General features: G+C 39.7%; 2 protein-coding genes across 5 annotated transcripts in view; one reads left to right on the plus strand and one right to left on the minus strand.

The window, feature by feature from the left end:
- mkln1 (muskelin 1, intracellular mediator containing kelch motifs) overlaps positions 1 to 9,781 on the plus strand; it is a 37,507-nt gene extending 27,726 nt beyond the window's left edge. For all 4 annotated transcript variants that reach the window (XM_079262831.1, XM_079262832.1, XM_079262833.1 and 1 more), the window contains exons 16-18: positions 197 to 299; positions 663 to 717; positions 5,447 to 9,781. In XM_079262831.1, the coding sequence (XP_079118957.1) occupies positions 197 to 299; positions 663 to 717; positions 5,447 to 5,568 (280 nt within the window). In that variant the 3' untranslated portion in view covers positions 5,569 to 9,781. The remainder of the gene's footprint in view (positions 1 to 196; positions 300 to 662; positions 718 to 5,446) is intronic.
- Positions 9,782 to 11,224: 1,443 nt separating this feature from the next.
- podxl (podocalyxin-like) overlaps positions 11,225 to 19,582 on the minus strand; it is a 31,738-nt gene continuing 23,380 nt past the window's right edge. The window contains exons 3-8 of the mRNA XM_079263458.1: positions 17,367 to 17,569; positions 17,245 to 17,274; positions 15,349 to 15,478; positions 15,226 to 15,269; positions 15,023 to 15,142; positions 11,225 to 13,635 (exon numbers count right to left, since the gene is read on the minus strand). Coding sequence (XP_079119584.1) covers positions 13,441 to 13,635; positions 15,023 to 15,142; positions 15,226 to 15,269; positions 15,349 to 15,478; positions 17,245 to 17,274; positions 17,367 to 17,569 — 722 coding nt within the window. The 3' untranslated portion in view covers positions 11,225 to 13,440. The remainder of the gene's footprint in view (positions 13,636 to 15,022; positions 15,143 to 15,225; positions 15,270 to 15,348; positions 15,479 to 17,244; positions 17,275 to 17,366; positions 17,570 to 19,582) is intronic.

Raw genomic sequence — 19,582 nt, forward strand, 5'->3', positions numbered from 1 at the left:
TTCAACGCCATGAAAGCCAGTTAACAGGAAGTCAGGGTGTGCTCATTCAGGAGGCGGTGTCTGCTTGTCATTGCCTCGCTTTAGTCGCCACCTAGTGGTTATTTATTATAACAGCAGTGTTTTTGTGTGTGTGTGTGTGTGTGTGTGTGTGTGTGTGTGTGTGTGTGTGTGTGTGTTCTTGCATTCTTATTTTCAGGTTCGAGGAGAAAGCCCAGTCCGAGCCACTGAGTGCACTGAAGTACCTGCAGAACGACCTGTCTCTTACTGTGGACCACACAGACCCCGATGAGACCAAAGAGGTACTGGTTTCCTCTCAAAATAGCTGAAATATATTTACATTCAATTACTGATCCAAAGAATAAAATAGGAGAAGCAGAGAGAGGGATTTAGAAGTGACAAGAGCAGTGAATTATAAGTCAGTGAGTCGGAGAAGACTGCCGTGAATGCTGAAAAATGGTGAGTTGGTGAATAATGTATTAGTTCTTATTACGTTAGAGCAGCGGCTGTAGTTGGTAATTTCCATCCGTCCAGACGGATGTGTGGTGAGAGATGGATACGGTCCTCATCTGTATTCAGAAGCGGGAGCTTCATCCGTCTGGGTCGTGTGTTTGCTCTGTGCTGTTGAATGTTGCAGTGACTCAGATGCTTTTGCTGTGTTTCAGTTCCAGCTGCTGCCGTCGGCGCTCTTTAAGTCCAGCTCTGACTTCATCCCTCTGGGTAAGAACCTGCTCTCTGTCGGCCGTTTAGGCCGGATCAATGTTTCACTGTGCCTACATGTATGACTTCTACATGTTAATTACATGTTTATATGTAAGCTGCTTGTCAGGCAGTGTTTTTTTTCATCAGTTTTTAAGATGCAAGTCTCTGCTGAGGAGTTTAATTACGTATAAAAATACTTCATAATAATCTGCAAACACAGAAGTTTACCTTCTAAATTTGGCGCTGAAAGTTTTACCGTAAGTTTTCGTCTGCTGGTTTTACTGATGGTGAGAAATGAGAACAGAGTAAAGAAAGAAATGCAACTCTTTACAGTCAAAGTGACTCATTAGACTTTCAGTTCTTGTGATTATTTCTTTTGGCCTATTTGGGGCCAAGATTTGCCCCCCTTTCACAACCTTTTAACCCACCACTGCGCCAGCTTGTGAGGTGAGGTCAGAGGAGAAGCAGAAAGCCTAATTTAGGTTCTCAAATTATGTTTTTGTTCTTTTTTCCAAAGCAATCAGTGGAAGTCAAAATATTTTAACTGTCAAAAAATTATAGTCTTATTGGTTTATTGAACAAAATTAAAAATTTTTTGGCAGTCACTCAAACTCCGGTGATTTCACATTATTCTGCAAGTCTGAAAACATGAAATTGCTCGTAAAGAAGTAAAACAGCCGATTTGTTTATATTTAGATTATTTTTCCTCATAAAATTTTTACATAGGTGAAGGGACCCTCACCTATGGTCATGAGCTGTGGGTCAAAACCTGAAAGAAGGAGATCTCGTATACAGGCTGCTGAATTGAGTTTCCTCCGCAGGGTGGTCGGGTTCTCCCTTAGAGATAGGGTGAGGAGCTCGGTCATCCAGGAGGGGCTCAGAGTAGAGCTGCTGCTCCTTCACATCGAGAGGAACCAGTTGAGGTGGCTCGGGCATCTGGTCAGGATGCCTCCTGGACGGCTCCCTGGTGAGGTGTTACAGGCATGTCCCTCTGGGAGGAGACCCCGGGGAAGACCCAGGACACCCTGGAGGGATTATATCTCTCGGCTGGCCTGGGAACGCCTTGGGATCCCCCCCGCAGAGTTGGCAAATGTGGCTGGGGAGAGGGAAGTCTGGGCTTCCCTGCTTAGGCTGCTGCCCCCGCGACCCGACCTCAGAAAAGCAGCTAAAGATGGATGGATAAAGCATTTACCATCTCACTCTTCATTGTATCAATCCTACACATAACTTCACTGACTCCTTGCTGACTTCTAAGTCTTAATGTGACGTGATGACCATCCACAACTCCATCCATCTGGACCATCCGTTGTAGCGGAGTCCTCATCAGTGAATGAGTCTTGCACATATCAGAACCCGCTGCAAGTGTTTCTTTATAAGAACATTAGGTTAGGGTAGCTGGAATACAGCTTAATGCACAAATGCAAACCTCCGGAGCATCTTGCATGACCTCCACACCAGAAGCAGTGCCTGCACAGTCTGCAGGTTGTTACCATGGTGATTACGCTTGTTTGGATCAGAGGAGGTCCTGCTCTGCAGCCCTGTGGCTGTGATGTGGATGTTGCCTTGTCCTATTCTGGGCGGTTCTTTTCACGTGGTTAACACATGTATGAAACAGACTAGAATTAGGTGTGTGTTCTACAATTATGTTATATACTTTGCATGTGTGTGTAGGATTGTTTTATGGTTTTGTTTTTATTGTGTAAAGCACTTTGTGTTGCTTTTTTGTGAAAAGAACTTTGTAAGTAATAATTTATTTGAACTCTGGGAAAACACTGATGTAAACAGGCCAGAAAAACAACACAAGCAAAAATGTTTAATGGGCTGCAGTCCCACATGGATGATCATGTGGAACGAAGTGCAGCAGTGTGACGTGATGTCTGCAACAGCCATGTTGCTGTTTTTAATCAATCGGCACTGAATCATACATACAACCACACAATGAGTCTAAATATTTTAACACGGTGAGGTCATGGTTCCTCCGGTCCCACAACGACTTAATGGTTCATGAAAAGACACACTGGTGTGGTGTACGGTTGGCCTGATTGGTTGAAGCGTGAGTGGACCATCGTTGCTGTTGGATGCCTGTCCGTATGAAGTCATTGTGAAGGTCTGCTCCGAGATGTTCAGCTGATGGACTTCAGCTTGTTCTGGTGATCCAGAAGGATAAAGAAGCCATTAGTCAGTCTGAACTCTTATAAATCCCCCCTAACAGAGTCAGGTTGGTGATAAAATGCAGCTGTTTATTTATTTATTAACAGATTAGGGGACTCAATATATATTTTTTTATACTTATTTGTCCCCATTGTGGCAAACCGTGCTTGGTTTTGCTCAGACGTCCGTCTGTTAAGCTGATTCTAGTTTTTATGAGTCCTGCTGTGGAAAAGAGTCGCTCTTCCGGGACGAATAAAGTTGTCTGAATCCCAACAATAACAACATCATACAGCGTCTGCATGCAGACAACAGCAGCTAACAGCTGCGTCATTAATGTGCTCTTGTGGTTTGGTGTATAAAAACAGAAAACCTAGAAGTGCATTTTGAGCAACAAAAGATGTTTTGCATCAAATGTTCAAATGAAATTTTAACCTTCATGGTTGAACTGGAGGAAATGCTCATCGGCTTCATTCTCAACACTAAACATTTCTGTTTGGTTTCAGCTTTTCTGTTTTTATTTGTTTAAACGTTGTGAAATAGAAGTTAATGTTTTCTTTGAATTCACGGATATCTTGTCTTTGCTGTGTCGTGTGTGTGTGTGGTTTCCTGCGGTAGAAGTACTGCTGTGGTGTAGTTTGAAAGTTGAACATGAATATTAGACCTCAGGTGGCAGAGACCGAAGCTAAAAACTGATCAGAAATGATCTGTTAGCTCCACCATGAAGTACTTCCTCACTACGAGGAACATTTTGGGGGGTTTACTTTTCTGCTTTGTCAACATGTGTAACCATGGTTACAGTGGTGTGGAAGCAGAGCCCGGAGTTGCCAGAATGACACATCAGTGGCTTCACTGTAGCAGATCTCATCATAAATATGTCAGAAATGAAGTTTAAATTAATAGAAAAACCAACGTTTCTCCCCAAAAACTCCCAAAGATAAAAGTAGTTACTGGTTTTACACAAACAGTATTTACAGGACAACTTCCTGGTTCTGTCCCTTCTTTCAGGCTTTTTTTTTTTATGTGATTGTTACAACCTAATATATTTTATTTTTGCAGGAGCTTTTGTAGAAATTTATTTTATTTGAAGTATTTATAATCTTCAAACATTGCTAGAAATAATCACATTAAAAGAGTTCATGTGAAAAACGGCAACATATTGTTTAAACAAGAAACTGGACAATAATATGATCCGTATACTAATTTTTCCCTAAAACGCATCATGTTTTAGGAAAAAATACAATTTTGTATTAAATGTTCTCTTCTCAGATGTTCCATGATTTACAGCATATTTTCTGTTTTACACCATGCATTCATACATATGTTGTAGGAAACCGTTTACTTCTACTTCCAAAGTTGACACTGGGAATGTAGTTTATACCGTTTGGGGTGTTTATAAGAAAGTGAGTTTTAGCTGGAGGTTAAGGGTGTAGATGCAGCATACACCATTATAGGACTGGAACCTGGACAGGCCGCTGGTAGAAGCTGTAGTCTCTGTATGTGAAGTAGCCATTCAGCCAGTTAAACTCTGAACTCTCGGGGAGGTTTTTTGTGGGGATTTTAGACGGCAGTGGACGGACCAGCTGCTGCTTTAAAAAGCTTTTTACCTTCTTCAAGCTTTTAGGACCCAAACTTTGCTGTTTACTGCGGTTTGTCTATAGTAGGGCTGTCCAGCTCTGGTCCTTGAGGGCCACAATCCTGCAGGTTTTCCATGTATACCTGCTCCAACACACCTGACTCAAACTAAGCAGACATTGTGCAGAACTTTATTGGCTGTTGGATCCATTTAATGAAAGCCAGATGTGTTGGAACCATAGACTATCTAAAAAGATGGACGGAGCCTCCGTGATGTCACCCATAGGTTTGAAATATACAAATATGGGTAAAGAGGTGGAGCTGAGAGGGGGGCTGTGAGCGTCATGGTGGATGATTGACGTGCGAACTCTGAGCTGCCTGTAGCTAAGAGCTAACCCGGAGATAACGGGAACTAACCAGCTAACGGAGGTAAGCGGGCTAAAGCTAAGTCACGTTGTTAACCGGCTAAAAACTGCGGTTGTTCTACGTTCTTCTTACTTGAAGCGGGAGATCGGGTGCCTGTCAATCAAAAGGACACGCCCCTAAATATGTCGAACTTCGAGATTAAATTAATTTTAAATGGGCGAGTTAGAAAAAAATTCACTCCCCCCACAGTTGTCATGAAGGTAAACCTGACCTATTAAACCTAAAATGGATTTTTGAACCAGGTTGTAAACATGTTTATTTCTGCTGTGAAGTTGGTCTTTTTAACATGGGAGTCTATGGAGATTCACTCTGTTTTGCAGCCCCTAGTGGAAGAAGGGGGGAACTGCAGTTTTATGCACTTCCGCATAGGCTTCACTTTTAACCGCAGGCTGCTCCGTTCATCTTTCATATACGGTCTATGGTTGGAACAGGGATACATGGAAAAACTCCAGGACCGACTTGGGGCTTCCCTGATCTCTAGCCCTGTTCTGCTACCGCTGAATAGTGGCAGCTGTTGTCCACGATGTGTCCACCACCAGGCAGCCGACGATGCAGGTGGGCTGAAATATTAACCGTCCTTTCTGTGCTCCTTCGGCAGGTTTCTCTGATGTCGACCAGACGTACGCTCAGCGGACGCAGCTCTTCGACACACTCGTCAACTTCTTCCCGGACAACATGACCCCGCCCAAGGGCAACTTGGTAGACCTCATCACCCTCTAGCCCCTCCACCCACAGACACCTCGCCCCCCTCCTGGGCTGGTTGAACACCCACCTTGCACACACAATGTGAGACAGAGACCAGCTAATTTTCTAATCTTAAATCCCGCTTGTTGGATTACGACTTCACCCACCTCCACCACACTGACCCACCCATTGCTGGCTATGTCACCGTGGCGTTCGAGGGTCACGTGGAAAAAGCAGCGCTGTTTGAGATGGACACAAAATCACTCTTGCTCCTGATTTGTCAGCACATAAACCCTTCCCCACTAAACTCTGCCAAAAATAGCTTGTTTTTCATCTGAACTTGATTTTTCTTCTCTGAAAAGTCGAAGCCAAAAAAAAAAAGAGGATGTTGCACTTTTTTTTTCCCTTTGACCTCTACGGTGTTTTTTTAAAGAAGTGTTGGATTTTTGCACAGAGTTTATGACAGGCATCTATCTGCATGCTTATGAGCCGATCAGCTGAGTTTACTAATGTTGAGGCCAGTTGTTGACAGTTCAGATTTATTTATTTATTTGAAGACGTTTGTCCAGCTCTTCTTCCTTTTCTTTCAAGGCAACCCAACAGAAAGCTCACTGGACATTTCCAGCTCTTCCTTTTGTTTTTTTTGTTGTGATGATTTGGTTCGCTTGCTACTCTGCAACACGCACACCCTGTTGGCGGTCTTGACGGCTGCACAGATGCAAAAGAGAGAGAAAAAAAAAAAGAAGAAATCTAAAATTTTAGTAGTACTAGAGAGTGATATGAGACAAAGTTTAATATATCTACAGATAAATTTGTACTTGTTTTAGTTCGTATCCCTGTTGGACTGGCGACTACAAGGTGAAGTTAAATTTTCCTCAGTAATTATTGGACTGTACTTCAATTCTAAGTGATTAAATTGTGTACAGATTATGTAAATATACATATAGGAATTTTTTCCCCCCTAAGTTTCCTGGATTGATGGCGTTCTGTGCTGGAACGGGCTCTTTCCCATCCTGCTTTTATAAAAACTTCCTGACTACACACATCCATTGTGAAGATGAATTTAAATCAGTCGTGTTGGTCCGTCAGCGGCTCGTGCAGTGCGATGAATTACGCTACGATGTCTTTAATTCTCCTCAAAATACCCACCTGGATACCTTGTGAATTAGGCAGCAACTCCGAAGATTCACACTTTTTATCACTACCAACAAAATCGTCAATTTAGAAAGGAGGCTGCTTCTAAATGCGGCTTTTATTTTTAAATCTCACTTTCCTAAATTTGAATATGTTTAACTAGGGCAAAAACTACAAATATATCATTTGAAACACTCTGTCACACAGTCTCAGTCTGCTCCTAAATATCTTTCCAAAGGCAAAATTTCTCAACTTGTTGGAAGATTTTTCCTTCAAACAGCTGCAAACTTGTAAACACAAGTTTTTGCTTCATATCTAAGAGTTTTATGAAATAACCATCTTATTTTCTGTTACCTGACTCTGTTCCGGTTGAATTCTGGGTCATTTTTGCCGTTCTTTAGGACATTGACAGAACATGAAATAATTGCCCATATAGCTGGATTAATTCCACTTAACTAACCTCTGAAGAGATGTAACAACTGCAAATCCTGCGGCAGCCACATTTATTCTGTCCGATTAGTTAGAACTCATTTCCACATCTGTGTTTGTGAGACCTGTTGCTTTACTGTTGTCGCTGATAGACATGCTAAACTCTTCACGAGTTCAGTTTTCCCACAACGAATTAGCCCCCAGTACGTTGAAATCCAACATTTTAGCAGTAGATTTCCCAGAGAGGCCACACTTTGCACCATAAAGCGAATATCATGTCGGCCTGACTGGTATCGAGCTAGCCGCAGCTTTTGAGCACATTGCAGTCAGGACTTGAGTTGGGTTTTGCCATCACAGTCGTTGCGACACAGAAGCTGCATGACTGATACTATATGCTTATACACCTTTGTTTTAACCTCTTTGACAGTATTTTAGGTATAAACAGAGATTTAAACAGAAGTTTGATCTGTGTTGAACTCTAGGGGGCATAGGTTGTGTTTATGGACCAAACACACAAGTGGAAATGAGATGTTCTAGTAAAACTACAGCTTCAGGCTCATCAGGATGAAACTGTTGTCAAGCATCATGGTTTAAATCCACTTGGCGGAAATGGCTAGCTCAGTAAGTACAAGTACATGCTATCAGTTGTGAGTTCGTCATAGTGTAAGAAAATCATTTGCACATCTCAGCACTATAGCCCACAAACAGGAAGCCAGATCACTGTCTGTGTTTGCATATTGGATCACTTTGGCTTCTCCTCCTGGAGAATCAGCTGGTTGAAATCCAAAATATTCAAGTTGAAATCATCATCAAGTTAAAATAATGATGGCTAACCAGTCTGGAGGATGTTAATTGGTCTGGTTTGGCTGCTTGACTGACTCCATTCTTACATTTTGAGTTCTTCTTTTTTAATTTAAAGCTTTCAGGCAATATGTTTTACCCCAGTCCTCACCAAATCATGAGACCATTCAAACCCTCTCTAAATCCCACACTGAAGGCTTTTGTATCGTCTCCGTTCTGTCAGGATCAACCTGATGCTCTTACATGGTATCATTGGCTTTACCTTTTAATTTTCACCCCATTGTGATTTGACTTTATAGATTTTTATTATAGGTTTTTATTAATTATTAATACCATTTCTACCCAAAGGGATTAATGAATTTGACAAGAACAGAGAGAGAAATAGCCTTGTTAATTGTGTGACTTGTTTTAAAAATTGCGTCCCTGATATTAAGTACTCTGACTAGGTTGGCTTTATAGACATTTAATTACTAGTAGTCCATTTTAAATGCAGGGTTAAATTGGTGTTGGAGCTTTAAACCATGAAAATGGCCTCTACATCCATCAAACTGAAAGCAAGGTCTAACTTTTAACCATCTAAGACACAAACCTTGTTCGTGTTTTTATCTGTTTATTCAGCCCTTTGTTTTCAAATATGACTACGCATTTGACAAGAATATTCAAATTAGCTGATGTATTCGTCTTCATTCATAAGTTTGAGCCTGCTCTTTTATCTGCTACCATTGTGGTATTACTTATCAGCATGATTGGAATTTTTCCAGCAGATCTGGACATAAACACCGAAGGATAAATGTAGAAGAAAAGCACGATGAAAGGAGCCGAGACCAAACAGATTCACATACATAACAAGAGTCCGTCGCGTCGTTATGCAACCGCTTTAATAATGTCTTGCTAAAGTTTGTGTCGTTTGCAGATTGTTGGAAGAATTTTCAAAATGCTGTGAAATCATAAGACGACTTGTTTTCTATGAAAAGTAACCTGGAGATTAAACAGGATCCATGTAGCACTAACAATGTGTTTAGACTGAGACTGAACTGGTTCAGCTTGGCTAGCATTAGCCGTCCTTAGCTACTGAGCAAAAAGCAGGGTTCCTAAAACGACCACCAACTGTTGATATTGTCAATGTTTTCTGTGGAACTCAGTTTTTTTGCTTGAGTTTTGCTGAGAAAGTCGACGCCACACGCTGAAAGTTTACCACTAGCAGGTTGTCAGTGAGGACTAGCTAGCTTAGCTTAGCCTAGCCTAGCCCAGAGGGAACAAAATCCAACTAGTTGCATGAGTAAACTAGCTACTCGTTGAAAGCTCAAGCGCTTGCCTGCCTGGTGCAGTTGGTCATCACTTCCTTTGGTGTTTGCACATGAGCCTTTTAGAAGAGGCTCCCCGCGATCCCCCACAATCCAATTCTTCATATGTAGCAGACAAAGGACATCACATGGTTTGTAGCAAATAGGCTGAAATGAGCAAAACAAGACAAAACCAAACAGAATCTGGATCTGATAAATTCAGCCTCCCCTTCAGGAAAATGATTAGATTTAATTTCCATTTACTGCGCAGGTGCGTGAAATGTAACACTCTTTCAGAATGTTTTACTGTGAAGACTTTAAAGAGTAGAATCCATCACTATGTTCATAAATATTACCGAAAGATGAGGCCAGAGCAAAGGTGCTTCCAGACATTTAATTCCATAAAGTTTTTCTTTGGTCATTGTGTTGGAAGATGGCGGCAGCATGTATCTGTTTATATACAAACACACACCCCATATTTCTCTAATAATTATTAAATATAAATTAAAATAAAAAATCACTCAAAAAAAGTTTCATGGCAATCTGATGTTTATAACTTGCCACATTTGCCAGAGAAGAAGAAAACTGTTGGAAGATTTCCAAGCACCTTTTGTAGAAATCTAATAAAAAATAATAATAAAAAAGAAAGGGGGGGGGGGGGGGGGGGGGGGAATAGACACACAATGCCAAATACTACTTTTCTTTTCATGATATTAGAGCAAACATTCTCCACATGCCGTTTGCTGTGTGGCAAGTTATTTCTCTGTCTCTTTATTTTCATCTCGACCTTCTCTCAAGTCCCTGTGTGGGTCTCAGGAGTTTTAAAGGCTGGTACTCTCAGATCAATGAGCACTACTCTGGATACAGTGAATGTGTAGAAAGCCTTGTAGTATTGCATTGTATGTAATGTACATAATGAATAAAGATTGTATTTTGTTCAAGTTTTCCTAACTCTTGTGTGTTTCTGACCCCTAGTGGCCACATAGATGTATTACAACAGAGCCAATGGAATAAAAATACTGATTGTTGTATGACTAAGGAATTGATCTGATGGATCATTCCTTTAATATATACTTATGTTATATATATATATATATATATATATATATATATATATATATATATATATATATATATATATATATATATATATATATATAAAATCTTTGGGTTATTTCTAGGTTTTATTTACATATATTGTATGTCTGTTTATTCACATTTATTTATTTTGTTGGTCACTTGGTGTGATGGCACACAAATAATGTAAGTTCTTTGTAAATGTGTCTGAATAATCACAGAAGGGTGTTGGACAGCCAGACATGAAAATACAAATATTCATTTAGTCAAAAAAAAAAAAAAAAAATCATTCATTCCTTTATTTGCAAAATTGAGGAGTTACAATAATACAGACCACATTTGTCAACAATTTACAGCTTCCAGTGTGTCAGACCCCTGTTGTTTGCCTTTTAAACTGCAAACAAACCATAAATACATAAAATACTGCTAACATACTTTGGTGAAAATGGCACAACTATAATATAAGTGAAAATTTATACACACACATAAAATGCAAGAGGAAAAATGAAACAAATTTAGAATTGAAGTGCTCAAGGTGAGGATTTCGGTTTATATTTGTAGAAGTGAAAGTAAGTATTAAACTGTTAACTGGTTTAACTGGAAGGAATTCACTTAAAGCGAAGTTTTTTCAGTTCCATCCTGAATATTTACGTCGAGCGTCTCACAATGGCAAAATAAACATTATTTTTAACAGTAAAAACAAATAAGTTGTTTTTTTGTGTTTTTTTGTTTTAACAAGTTGGCATGTAATAACTGGTAATATTCATAAGCCCAGTGTTATTCCAGTCACAAACTGGTTTCAGGAAATAATTCCAGCGCTTCAGGCTGTTTATTGGTTCTGATGGTGACCTCATGCGACCAACGGAGGTAAAACAAACACTACTCACATCACGGTGGGGATATTTAAACATAAAATCAATTGTAACTTTTTATAAGTGAACCTAATTTAACCCTTTCTAAACTTTACATGCTCTTACTATCCGTATTGTCTATAAGCTGCTCTCTGACAAGACCAGTAACCTTTAAAAAAAAAAAAAAAGTCTAAAACAATTTCCTTAACTTATTGCAAGTAGTTTAAGTTCGCTGTTAATAAGCAGATGGCTGTTAATAACTTCCATCACAATGTCATGTAACTACACTAAATCTGCAGCTTAAACCTTTTTTTCCAACAACATTGAGTCAATTGTTTTAAAGCCAGGTTCTTTATCGTTTGTACAACAATAACTGGGACTTTGAGGCGTTCACACAATGAATCATTAAAATTCCCTTTATTTCCTTTTCGCTGCACTGAAGCGTATCAGGTCTCCAGCTAGTTACTAGTTTACATAATCTGTCATTTATTTCTCAAATGAATAAACTATTAAAGTAAAAGTTTAATTCTAAAACATTCCTAGTCTTGTACAGTGTTTAAAACCAACACGTTTTATCTGATATCTGCTCATTTAAAAGGATGAACAGTACAGATGCATCAGTTTATCATGGCTGCCACTGGGATTAAATTCACCATGTGAGCTGCACGTGCTCCAGCGTTGTCCAGATGATGGTTTTGTTGCGCGCTACCACAACATCTGGCTTGCATCCTAACATTATGGCATGCTAGCCACTCTCTACAGTTTCTGTCCTGGTGGTCTCTTGTAATATTGCTGCAGAGAATCAGTCAAACTACTAGCAGAACACCTGTGGCTGAAACTATGCAGTGACTTCATGGTGGCCGTGAAACCGCTGGTCAATTTACAAGAGTAGCTTTTATCTCCGTAATGTCTTCAGGGTGACTTAACGTAAGCGGTGCCCCAGATAGGCAGATTGTCCAGTGCAGCTGTTACTGTTTGGTTTTTCATTCTTTCTTTTTATGTAGGATTTTTATGTTGCTTTGTCCTTTATTTTAAGAATTTCTCTTGACTTTAACCACTTCAAGCTAACTTTTAATCAACAAATCGGTGCCTTGTAAATGCTAAAAACATAACAAAAGGATGCAAAACTGTACAGAGGATCACTTTTTGGCTACTGCACCGAGTGGAGCGGTTGTCATTTAAAGGCTTTCAAAAATAACCACTGGACAACCTGACAGAGCAAAACCACATTTTGCCCTCAGCTTTCAGGCTGCTTAAATTCAATCTAAAAATAGTGCAAGTAGAGGAGAAATTTGTGCCAGCTAAGCAGCTCTATGCTTACAAACACTATGTGAGGAATGGGTCTGAATTTAACTTGAACATGAAACATGATGCATACTTTTCTGTACACCGTGATCCTGTAAAGTGTAGTATTGTTAGCAATTTTAGCTTTTGATTTGCTAATAACCTGTTGGTTCTGTTGGACTTTGATTTGAAAAGAGCCAATCGATAACAAACCCCAATTATCCTTTAATATATAGATATATATATAAAAGATCTAAAAGAAAAAGGAAACTGGATCTTCCAAAAAGTTGTGGTCCATTTGTGTTTTAAGAGTAAAGTTGGTCGTTCTTGTCTGCGTGGGCCAAAGATGCCAGAAAAACCCTTCTAGATGAATGCTAACATATAAAGCATCAGATGGACTCTAAACATGTTTAAAAGAGCATGAAAAATGTGCCAGTTTGGATAAAGTGTTGTATGACTCTGAACCTGCCAGTCAGTGGTAAGTGCCCAGTTGTCTCAATGCAGCTGCTCTTAAATCACCAGGATCCTTTAAAGTATCCTGAAGTCCGCCTGTCTAAATGAGTCATTTCCAAGGCAAACTAGTGATGCAAAAGGATCATTTTGCAAGATTACCTTGTTCCTCCTTTAAATGCACTTGGAATAACACATATAAACACTATTTACATGCAACTCTGTTGTGAAATCTAAAAGATTCGAACAAATAGGTGCACACGTCTTTTCGCACTTTTTTTTAAGAATTATTAGGTGCCTCGAAGAAAAATCATGAGAGAATCAAATGTCTGTATAAAAACTGCAGCATAAACACATCAGTAAGTGACTTGGTGGTTTATATCTGAACATGTGTTTGATCGTATCCCGCGACAACAGAAATAAATCAAACGCATGCCGTCATAAATTTGGCAGCTTGTCTGTTTTTATGTCTTGTATTTTTTTTGTCTGATAAAGTCTTGTGTGTTTGAAGGGACACGAGTCAGGAACACGAGGTGATTGTGGAGATTCTTTCGTTGGTTTTGGTCGGCGCGATCCCATTGGGCGGTCCCGTTTCCTCCTCACAGGTGGGTGTCCTCCTCGTCTGGGATGTCTTCTTTGATCAGGTTGTCGATGGGGACGATCCAGTTGTCGTTAAACTCGCCATTCAGCGCCACCTTCTTTTCCTGCATCTCCGGCTGCACCTCCATCACCTCCAGAGTAGGGTTGTCATGGTAACCGTTCTCCACTGTGTTTAGCTCTTCTGTCAGGTGTTGCTGTGGAAATCAAGATGTTGTAAAACAATAAGCTCCAACTCTGGCACCAAAGCTTTGACCATTCATTTGACAAAAAGACAAATTGTTCTGATATTCATGTCCATAATGGATGTGCACATTTTATTTCAGGAGATGTTTTTATGAAATGCAGCTTAAACGGACATCTCTGATTAGTTTAGTTTGACCCAATGTTAGGAACTGAGGATACTGACCTGCAGTTTTTTTTTTTTTTTTTTTTTTTTTGGAGGAATCTGGGTCCAGTAGAAGATTTTAGCCACCTTAAGTTTGGACTTTATTACATTTAATAGTCAGGAAACTGACATATAATGCAGGTTTAAGTAAGGATTAAACAACGAGGAGTCGTGCATTAAATGGTTATAAAGCATGACGTGAAGCATTTGCTTTTCTTTTAGACTGACCCTTTTATACCCATATTATGGAAACTGCCACATTTTACCACTTTTCTTTTTATAACGGTGTCTCTGAATGGACAAACAACTCTGTGTGTGAAGGAAAAACCCTATGAGCTTTAAACTGTAGTGCTGACAGTGTTTTACAAGTCTTAGAGCCGTGGTTCCTCGCCTATTGTCTCTAAGGACCCCCTTCCCACTCTGTTTTATAATCATGCTTCGTTTTATGCATTTATTAGCTTCATGCCACAAATGATTCTTTAGATAAACCAAAGTTAGGATTATCACTAACATATAGTTTTACTTTTTTCTTTATTTTTCCCAAAAAAGGACAAATTTGCATTAATGTTCCTCATGAACAGTGGTGTAGTCCAGGGTATACGCAGGTATACGGAGTATACCCACTTCTTTTTTAATCAGGATTGAGTATACCCACTTCTAAACCCCCTCTGATGCTGCTTTTACAATTACAAAGGTCTCTATACATGTACCTACATTGCTCAGCTAAGGTTTCCTAGATGCTACACTGGTTAGCCATGAGCTGCGTTAGCTTTAGCCTGAACATAGTCCTTTCATAACTGTTCCTCCCTAAAACAAAAGAAATAATGTGACAAATATGCAGATATACAGAAAAATTGAGAGTATACCCACTTATCGAGGGACCACTACATCACTACTCCTGAACATAAAGTATGAACAATACCAAACACTGTACTGTCTTATAGTTGCAATACCTCTTTGCTGCTAACCACTACGATCAACTTTTTATCTTTTACTGCAACTGTTTAAAAAAAAAAAAGAAACTGCTGCAAACTCACAGAGGTAGAAGGTCCACATTACATCCAGCCATTAAACCCATTGTTCTGTATTTATACACACTTAGAAACATAAGGTGAAATCAGTACATTCCCAAAATAAATATCCCTTGTAGGGAAACATTTGCAGTTTGTTTCAGTAGGAAACAAACATTTTCGTACCTGGTTCTCATTGTATGGTTTGCGATGATGGGAGGCGCAGACGGCGAGGATGACGATCATGATGAGGAGGGCTCCACAGGAGGCCAGGATGGCTATCAGGGTTTTGTTATCTGTTGGTTCCTTCACACAGACAAAACAAGAGAATGATTCTCAGCTCTGAGGCATGAACCAGAACAATGTTTATAAGCTGTGGTAATCCTCACCTTGATGGACTCTTCATAATACTTGTCCGCAACATCGTTCCTCACTGTCAGTTAAAATAGAATAAATGAGTATTTTAATCCCAGACATGCCAGCGTTATAATGGTGGCGGCTGCTTTATGTACCTGTTCCCGATATCTTCACACTCTCAAACTTTATTCTGTTGTGCTCTGAGTACCTCAGGGTGCAGGTTCCACTCTCCCAGTTTAACATTAGCCACTTGCACAGATCCACCAAGTGTTTGTCTTTCTTCGGCTGAAGGCAAAATGACACATCTGTAAACCTTTTTGTTCAAAATGATTTGTTTTCATGAGCCAACAAGGTTCCCAAAGCGAGGACGGAGAGGAACTGAGCTGGGGGGTTTATTTTTAAGGTAATATGAAAGGGAACAGCAGTGTAGGCAGTCATCGGGGGAGAGTTTATTTAGAGAAAAAAAAAGGTGTGGGAACAAAGGAAACTAGTGAAAGGCAGGAAAAGATCCTACTAAGACAGTTTTCCACCCTGTGACTGGAGTCCTTGATTGTTTTATTATTTAATTATTATTATAACAGGCTTCTTTACTTCCTGTCTTAATGGAAAGTCCAAAAAGATCAGCGTCCAGTGGAGGGAACTGTCACTTTAAGACTTTATGCTCCAAGTTGACTATACAGGACTGTGCAGAAGTGTTGATGCACCATTGGTTACTTAACATTTTGTTCTCATGCAGCCAGTGGGTTTGGTAATCTTTTAAAACTAAACAATGGTTCTAAAACTTTTCTGAAGGTCTGTAAAGTTGAGTTCTTATGCTTGACCGCTGTGGCTGCTTCCGCCCCTTGTCTTGTATAAAAGGGACCTTACTTAGGAGACGAAACGTGGCCGAGAACTGATTTTAAAATGTATCTATGATCAGTTTACATGCTATTTCTTCAGTTGCATTTACACGACAAAGATGAAGCAGGTTGACTGATACCTATAGAGCTAATAGTTGGAAAAATAAGTTGTTGGCCTTAAAAAACTTCTTTGCAGTAGATGAGAAATATCTGAAAGTGATGTCCGTAGGAAATAGGAAAAAAATGATCGTGACACAGGGATCCTAAGGGATGATCCATCCACTGTTTACCGAAGAAGCATCAGAAAGGGTCTCCATGGTAACTATCAATAAGTCATGCTTTGGAAGGGAAACGGTGAGGAAAAGGCTGAGACATGTCAAATGTCGCAAAACTGGACTGGAAACAAGTTAAACAGCTCTTATGGTGTGACGTACCCTCCCCAACATTAAGTAGCGATAGAAGACCATTGATAGAGAATGCAACAGAAGTCGGCCAACATCCATTGAAGAGCTTTGCAAATTCCATCAAGAAGCCTGGAGAACTATTCCTAAAGAAAACTTTTAAATTACAATAAAAGTTTGTACTGGGACTGTGAGGAAGAACAAAGGGACTCCTGGCATATTCTGACTTTCAAGCTTGTTTGAGTTGTGCAAAGGTCTTTTTTTTTTATTTTCAATACTACATTTATGCAGCATTTTTCCAAAGGTTATCGCATCTGTTTCCTGTTTTTCTTCCAATGAATAAAGAAATGAGATGCTGGTATGAGACTTTGCACAGTTCTGTATGTGAGGGCAGTAATACCTTGTGACTGACACTAAAATACCTGATGAGTGCGCCCAGTTTCGCTTCATTCAAATGCAACACATCCAGTTTCAATGCCGCAGTATTGGCTGTAATGGTAATGTAACATACTTAAATACTATTTCCCTCTTCAGATGTTGTTTCCTTCTTGTTCTCTCTGAACAATATTGCTTAATTCCAGCATGAAAATACTCAGCGTCTGGCGAAAGTTGCAAATGAATGTACAAAGCGTCACTGTAAAAAAGGTGGGGGCAGGGATTTCTTTGGTGAGACAAACAGAAGCTTGATGGGTGTTAGAACAAGCTTTGTGTTTATTGTTGCTTATCTTTTACCTCATTGTGTGTGTAAATGAAAAGCATGTACAGGAGAAATATGTAAAGATAAAACACTCATAATGAGATGAACTCTTACCGTATCTTCTGCTTCGTTCTGTAAAGAATACTGCAAAAGAAAACAAAGCATGTCAGTTGTAGTTTTCGCTCATTGTTCCTGCAAAGTAAGGCCAGCAAATTTTCTGTTCGAGTATCGCTTACGGTGAAGTCTTTTAGCTTAGCTGATGGGGTGGTGGTTATGGCGGTGGTGGCTGGCAGGTGAGGGTTTCCAACATCAGCATCTGTGGTGGTCAATACTGCAGTGACCTGGCTGGGAGTGGGTTGGGTGACCCCTGGGGTTTCAGATGTCCTTCTGTCTTGAGATTGTGTTGGCACATGGGCTGTTGTGGAAACTATTACGCTACCTTAAACAAAAATGACAGTTATTTGTTTATACAGTGTAAATTACTCTGCCATCTAGAGGTGAAAAGGGGAACTACAACTTGTATGATTATACCTATAACAGAAAGCAAAGCTTCCTTTAACAACAAAATCCTCATAAGGGGGTCGTAGAGACAGCTGGATGACAACAGCTTGCATTGCCATGCAATAGCTATTCCTTAGGATGTGATTTGACTGGTTGCCACAGCCTATTATGATAAATTGACTTTTAGTTGGGCTTAGCCTAAAACTTCACTTGCTTAAGGTTGGAAATGAAAGCTACTTAGTCAGCGTTACCAGTCATGCTGATAGAAAATATATGAATCTATAGCAACAAATTCTTAAAACGGGGCGGTTAAGTCATGGCCGTGTGCTAGTTAAGCATTGGAAACAGTGGCCGCAGCATTATGGGTGAGCTTCCTTATGGCTACAGCACGTATCATTTTGATTTGGGATGAATAATCTAAAGTCATAAGACACTGATTAATCACAAAGAAGAGACATTTATTTTGGGTGCACAGGGCACATGGTCTAAAACAAAAGTAATACATGAACATTGGGTAGATTTCTAACTGATGACCGGAATAACATTTTTTCTTCTATGTCAACAAACAATCCATAGAAATTAATGATCAGAACTGGAGTAGATCCCATTTTTGCCTCCGTTGTTACCTTTGTGGATACCATTTTTACAGTTTACCTGAAGTTGCGTTTATGACCACTACAGGTCACATTTAAAAAAAACGTCAAAACCATTTTGACCTGCATAAACAAATGTCGCGTGGCGACTCATTTAAGACGTATTTAAACGTATTTTAAAATGTCATTCATTTACACATCCTTCTGTGCCAATTGACCCTACATGGACCATCGCTTCACTTCTTTACATGTTTGGATATTTGCATTATTAATCAGTCAGCAAGAACATTTTTCAATTAAACTCAAGAACATGAACCCTTTCATGCATAGTGGCCCTGTAGTTGACACTTATTTACAAGCTTTTTTCTTGCATATTGATAAAGGAGGATGGTATTTTTTGTAAATAAAGCACTTCAGTGGATGTTAGTCAGTCATCCAATACGTTTTCACTCACTGGAGAATAAATAAATATGATATAATTGAACATAATGTAATTACACAAGCTTGCCTTTGTGATAAATTAAAAAAGAAAATGATACAGCTATATTTTATTGAAGATTTACATATTATAACTATATATTTTTATCTTAATATTTTCTATAATACATTAAAATAAATATTAAATCATGATATATTCTAAATATAACAAACAAAAAGTATCATTGCATATGTCTGTAGAGGTAAAATACTAAAAAAAAATTGCATTGTTTTTTATTAATTCATGTATGAAAAGATTATGGTTGTGCTCAACTAAAATTGTAGACATTAGAATGCGGACCAGTTCACCATTTTCTATTTAATGCAGCAAAAACTGTAAGCAAAGCGCTATGCAATCCAACATTTTAGTTCCGCAAGTCCTCCCACTTTGGTTTCAGTTAAACTGGAGTGAACATAAGCTAGTTCACCAAAAAGCACCATAATTCTGAGACCTCAGTACGGAGCCAAAGCCAAAACCAGAACAGCGTCTACCTGGAAGCTCTATAAGACTGGCAACCCAGTGATAGCTTGAAAATGTTGTATGTAGTTCCCATGTTGGAAGCAAAAGCATTTTCCACAGACTTTACCGTTCCTGCTGCAGTCTGAACCCTCGAGAACCACTTTTTATGACGTAAAATACATCATCATCATCATCTTCTGCCGCTTATCCGGGGTCGGATCGCGGGGGCAGCAGCCTAAGCAGGGAAGCCCAGACTTCCCTCTCCCCAGCCACATTTGCCAACTCTGCGGGGGGGATCCCGAGGCATTCCCAGGACAGCCGAGAGATATAATCCCTCCAGCGTGTCCTGGGTCTTCCCCGGGGTCTCCTGACCAGATGCCCGAGCCACCTCAACTGGTTCCTCTCGATGCGGAGGAGCAGT

Source organism: Telmatherina bonti (assembly GCF_933228915.1).
Source record: "Telmatherina bonti genome assembly, chromosome: 23".
Taxonomy (NCBI): domain Eukaryota; kingdom Metazoa; phylum Chordata; class Actinopteri; order Atheriniformes; family Telmatherinidae; genus Telmatherina; species Telmatherina bonti.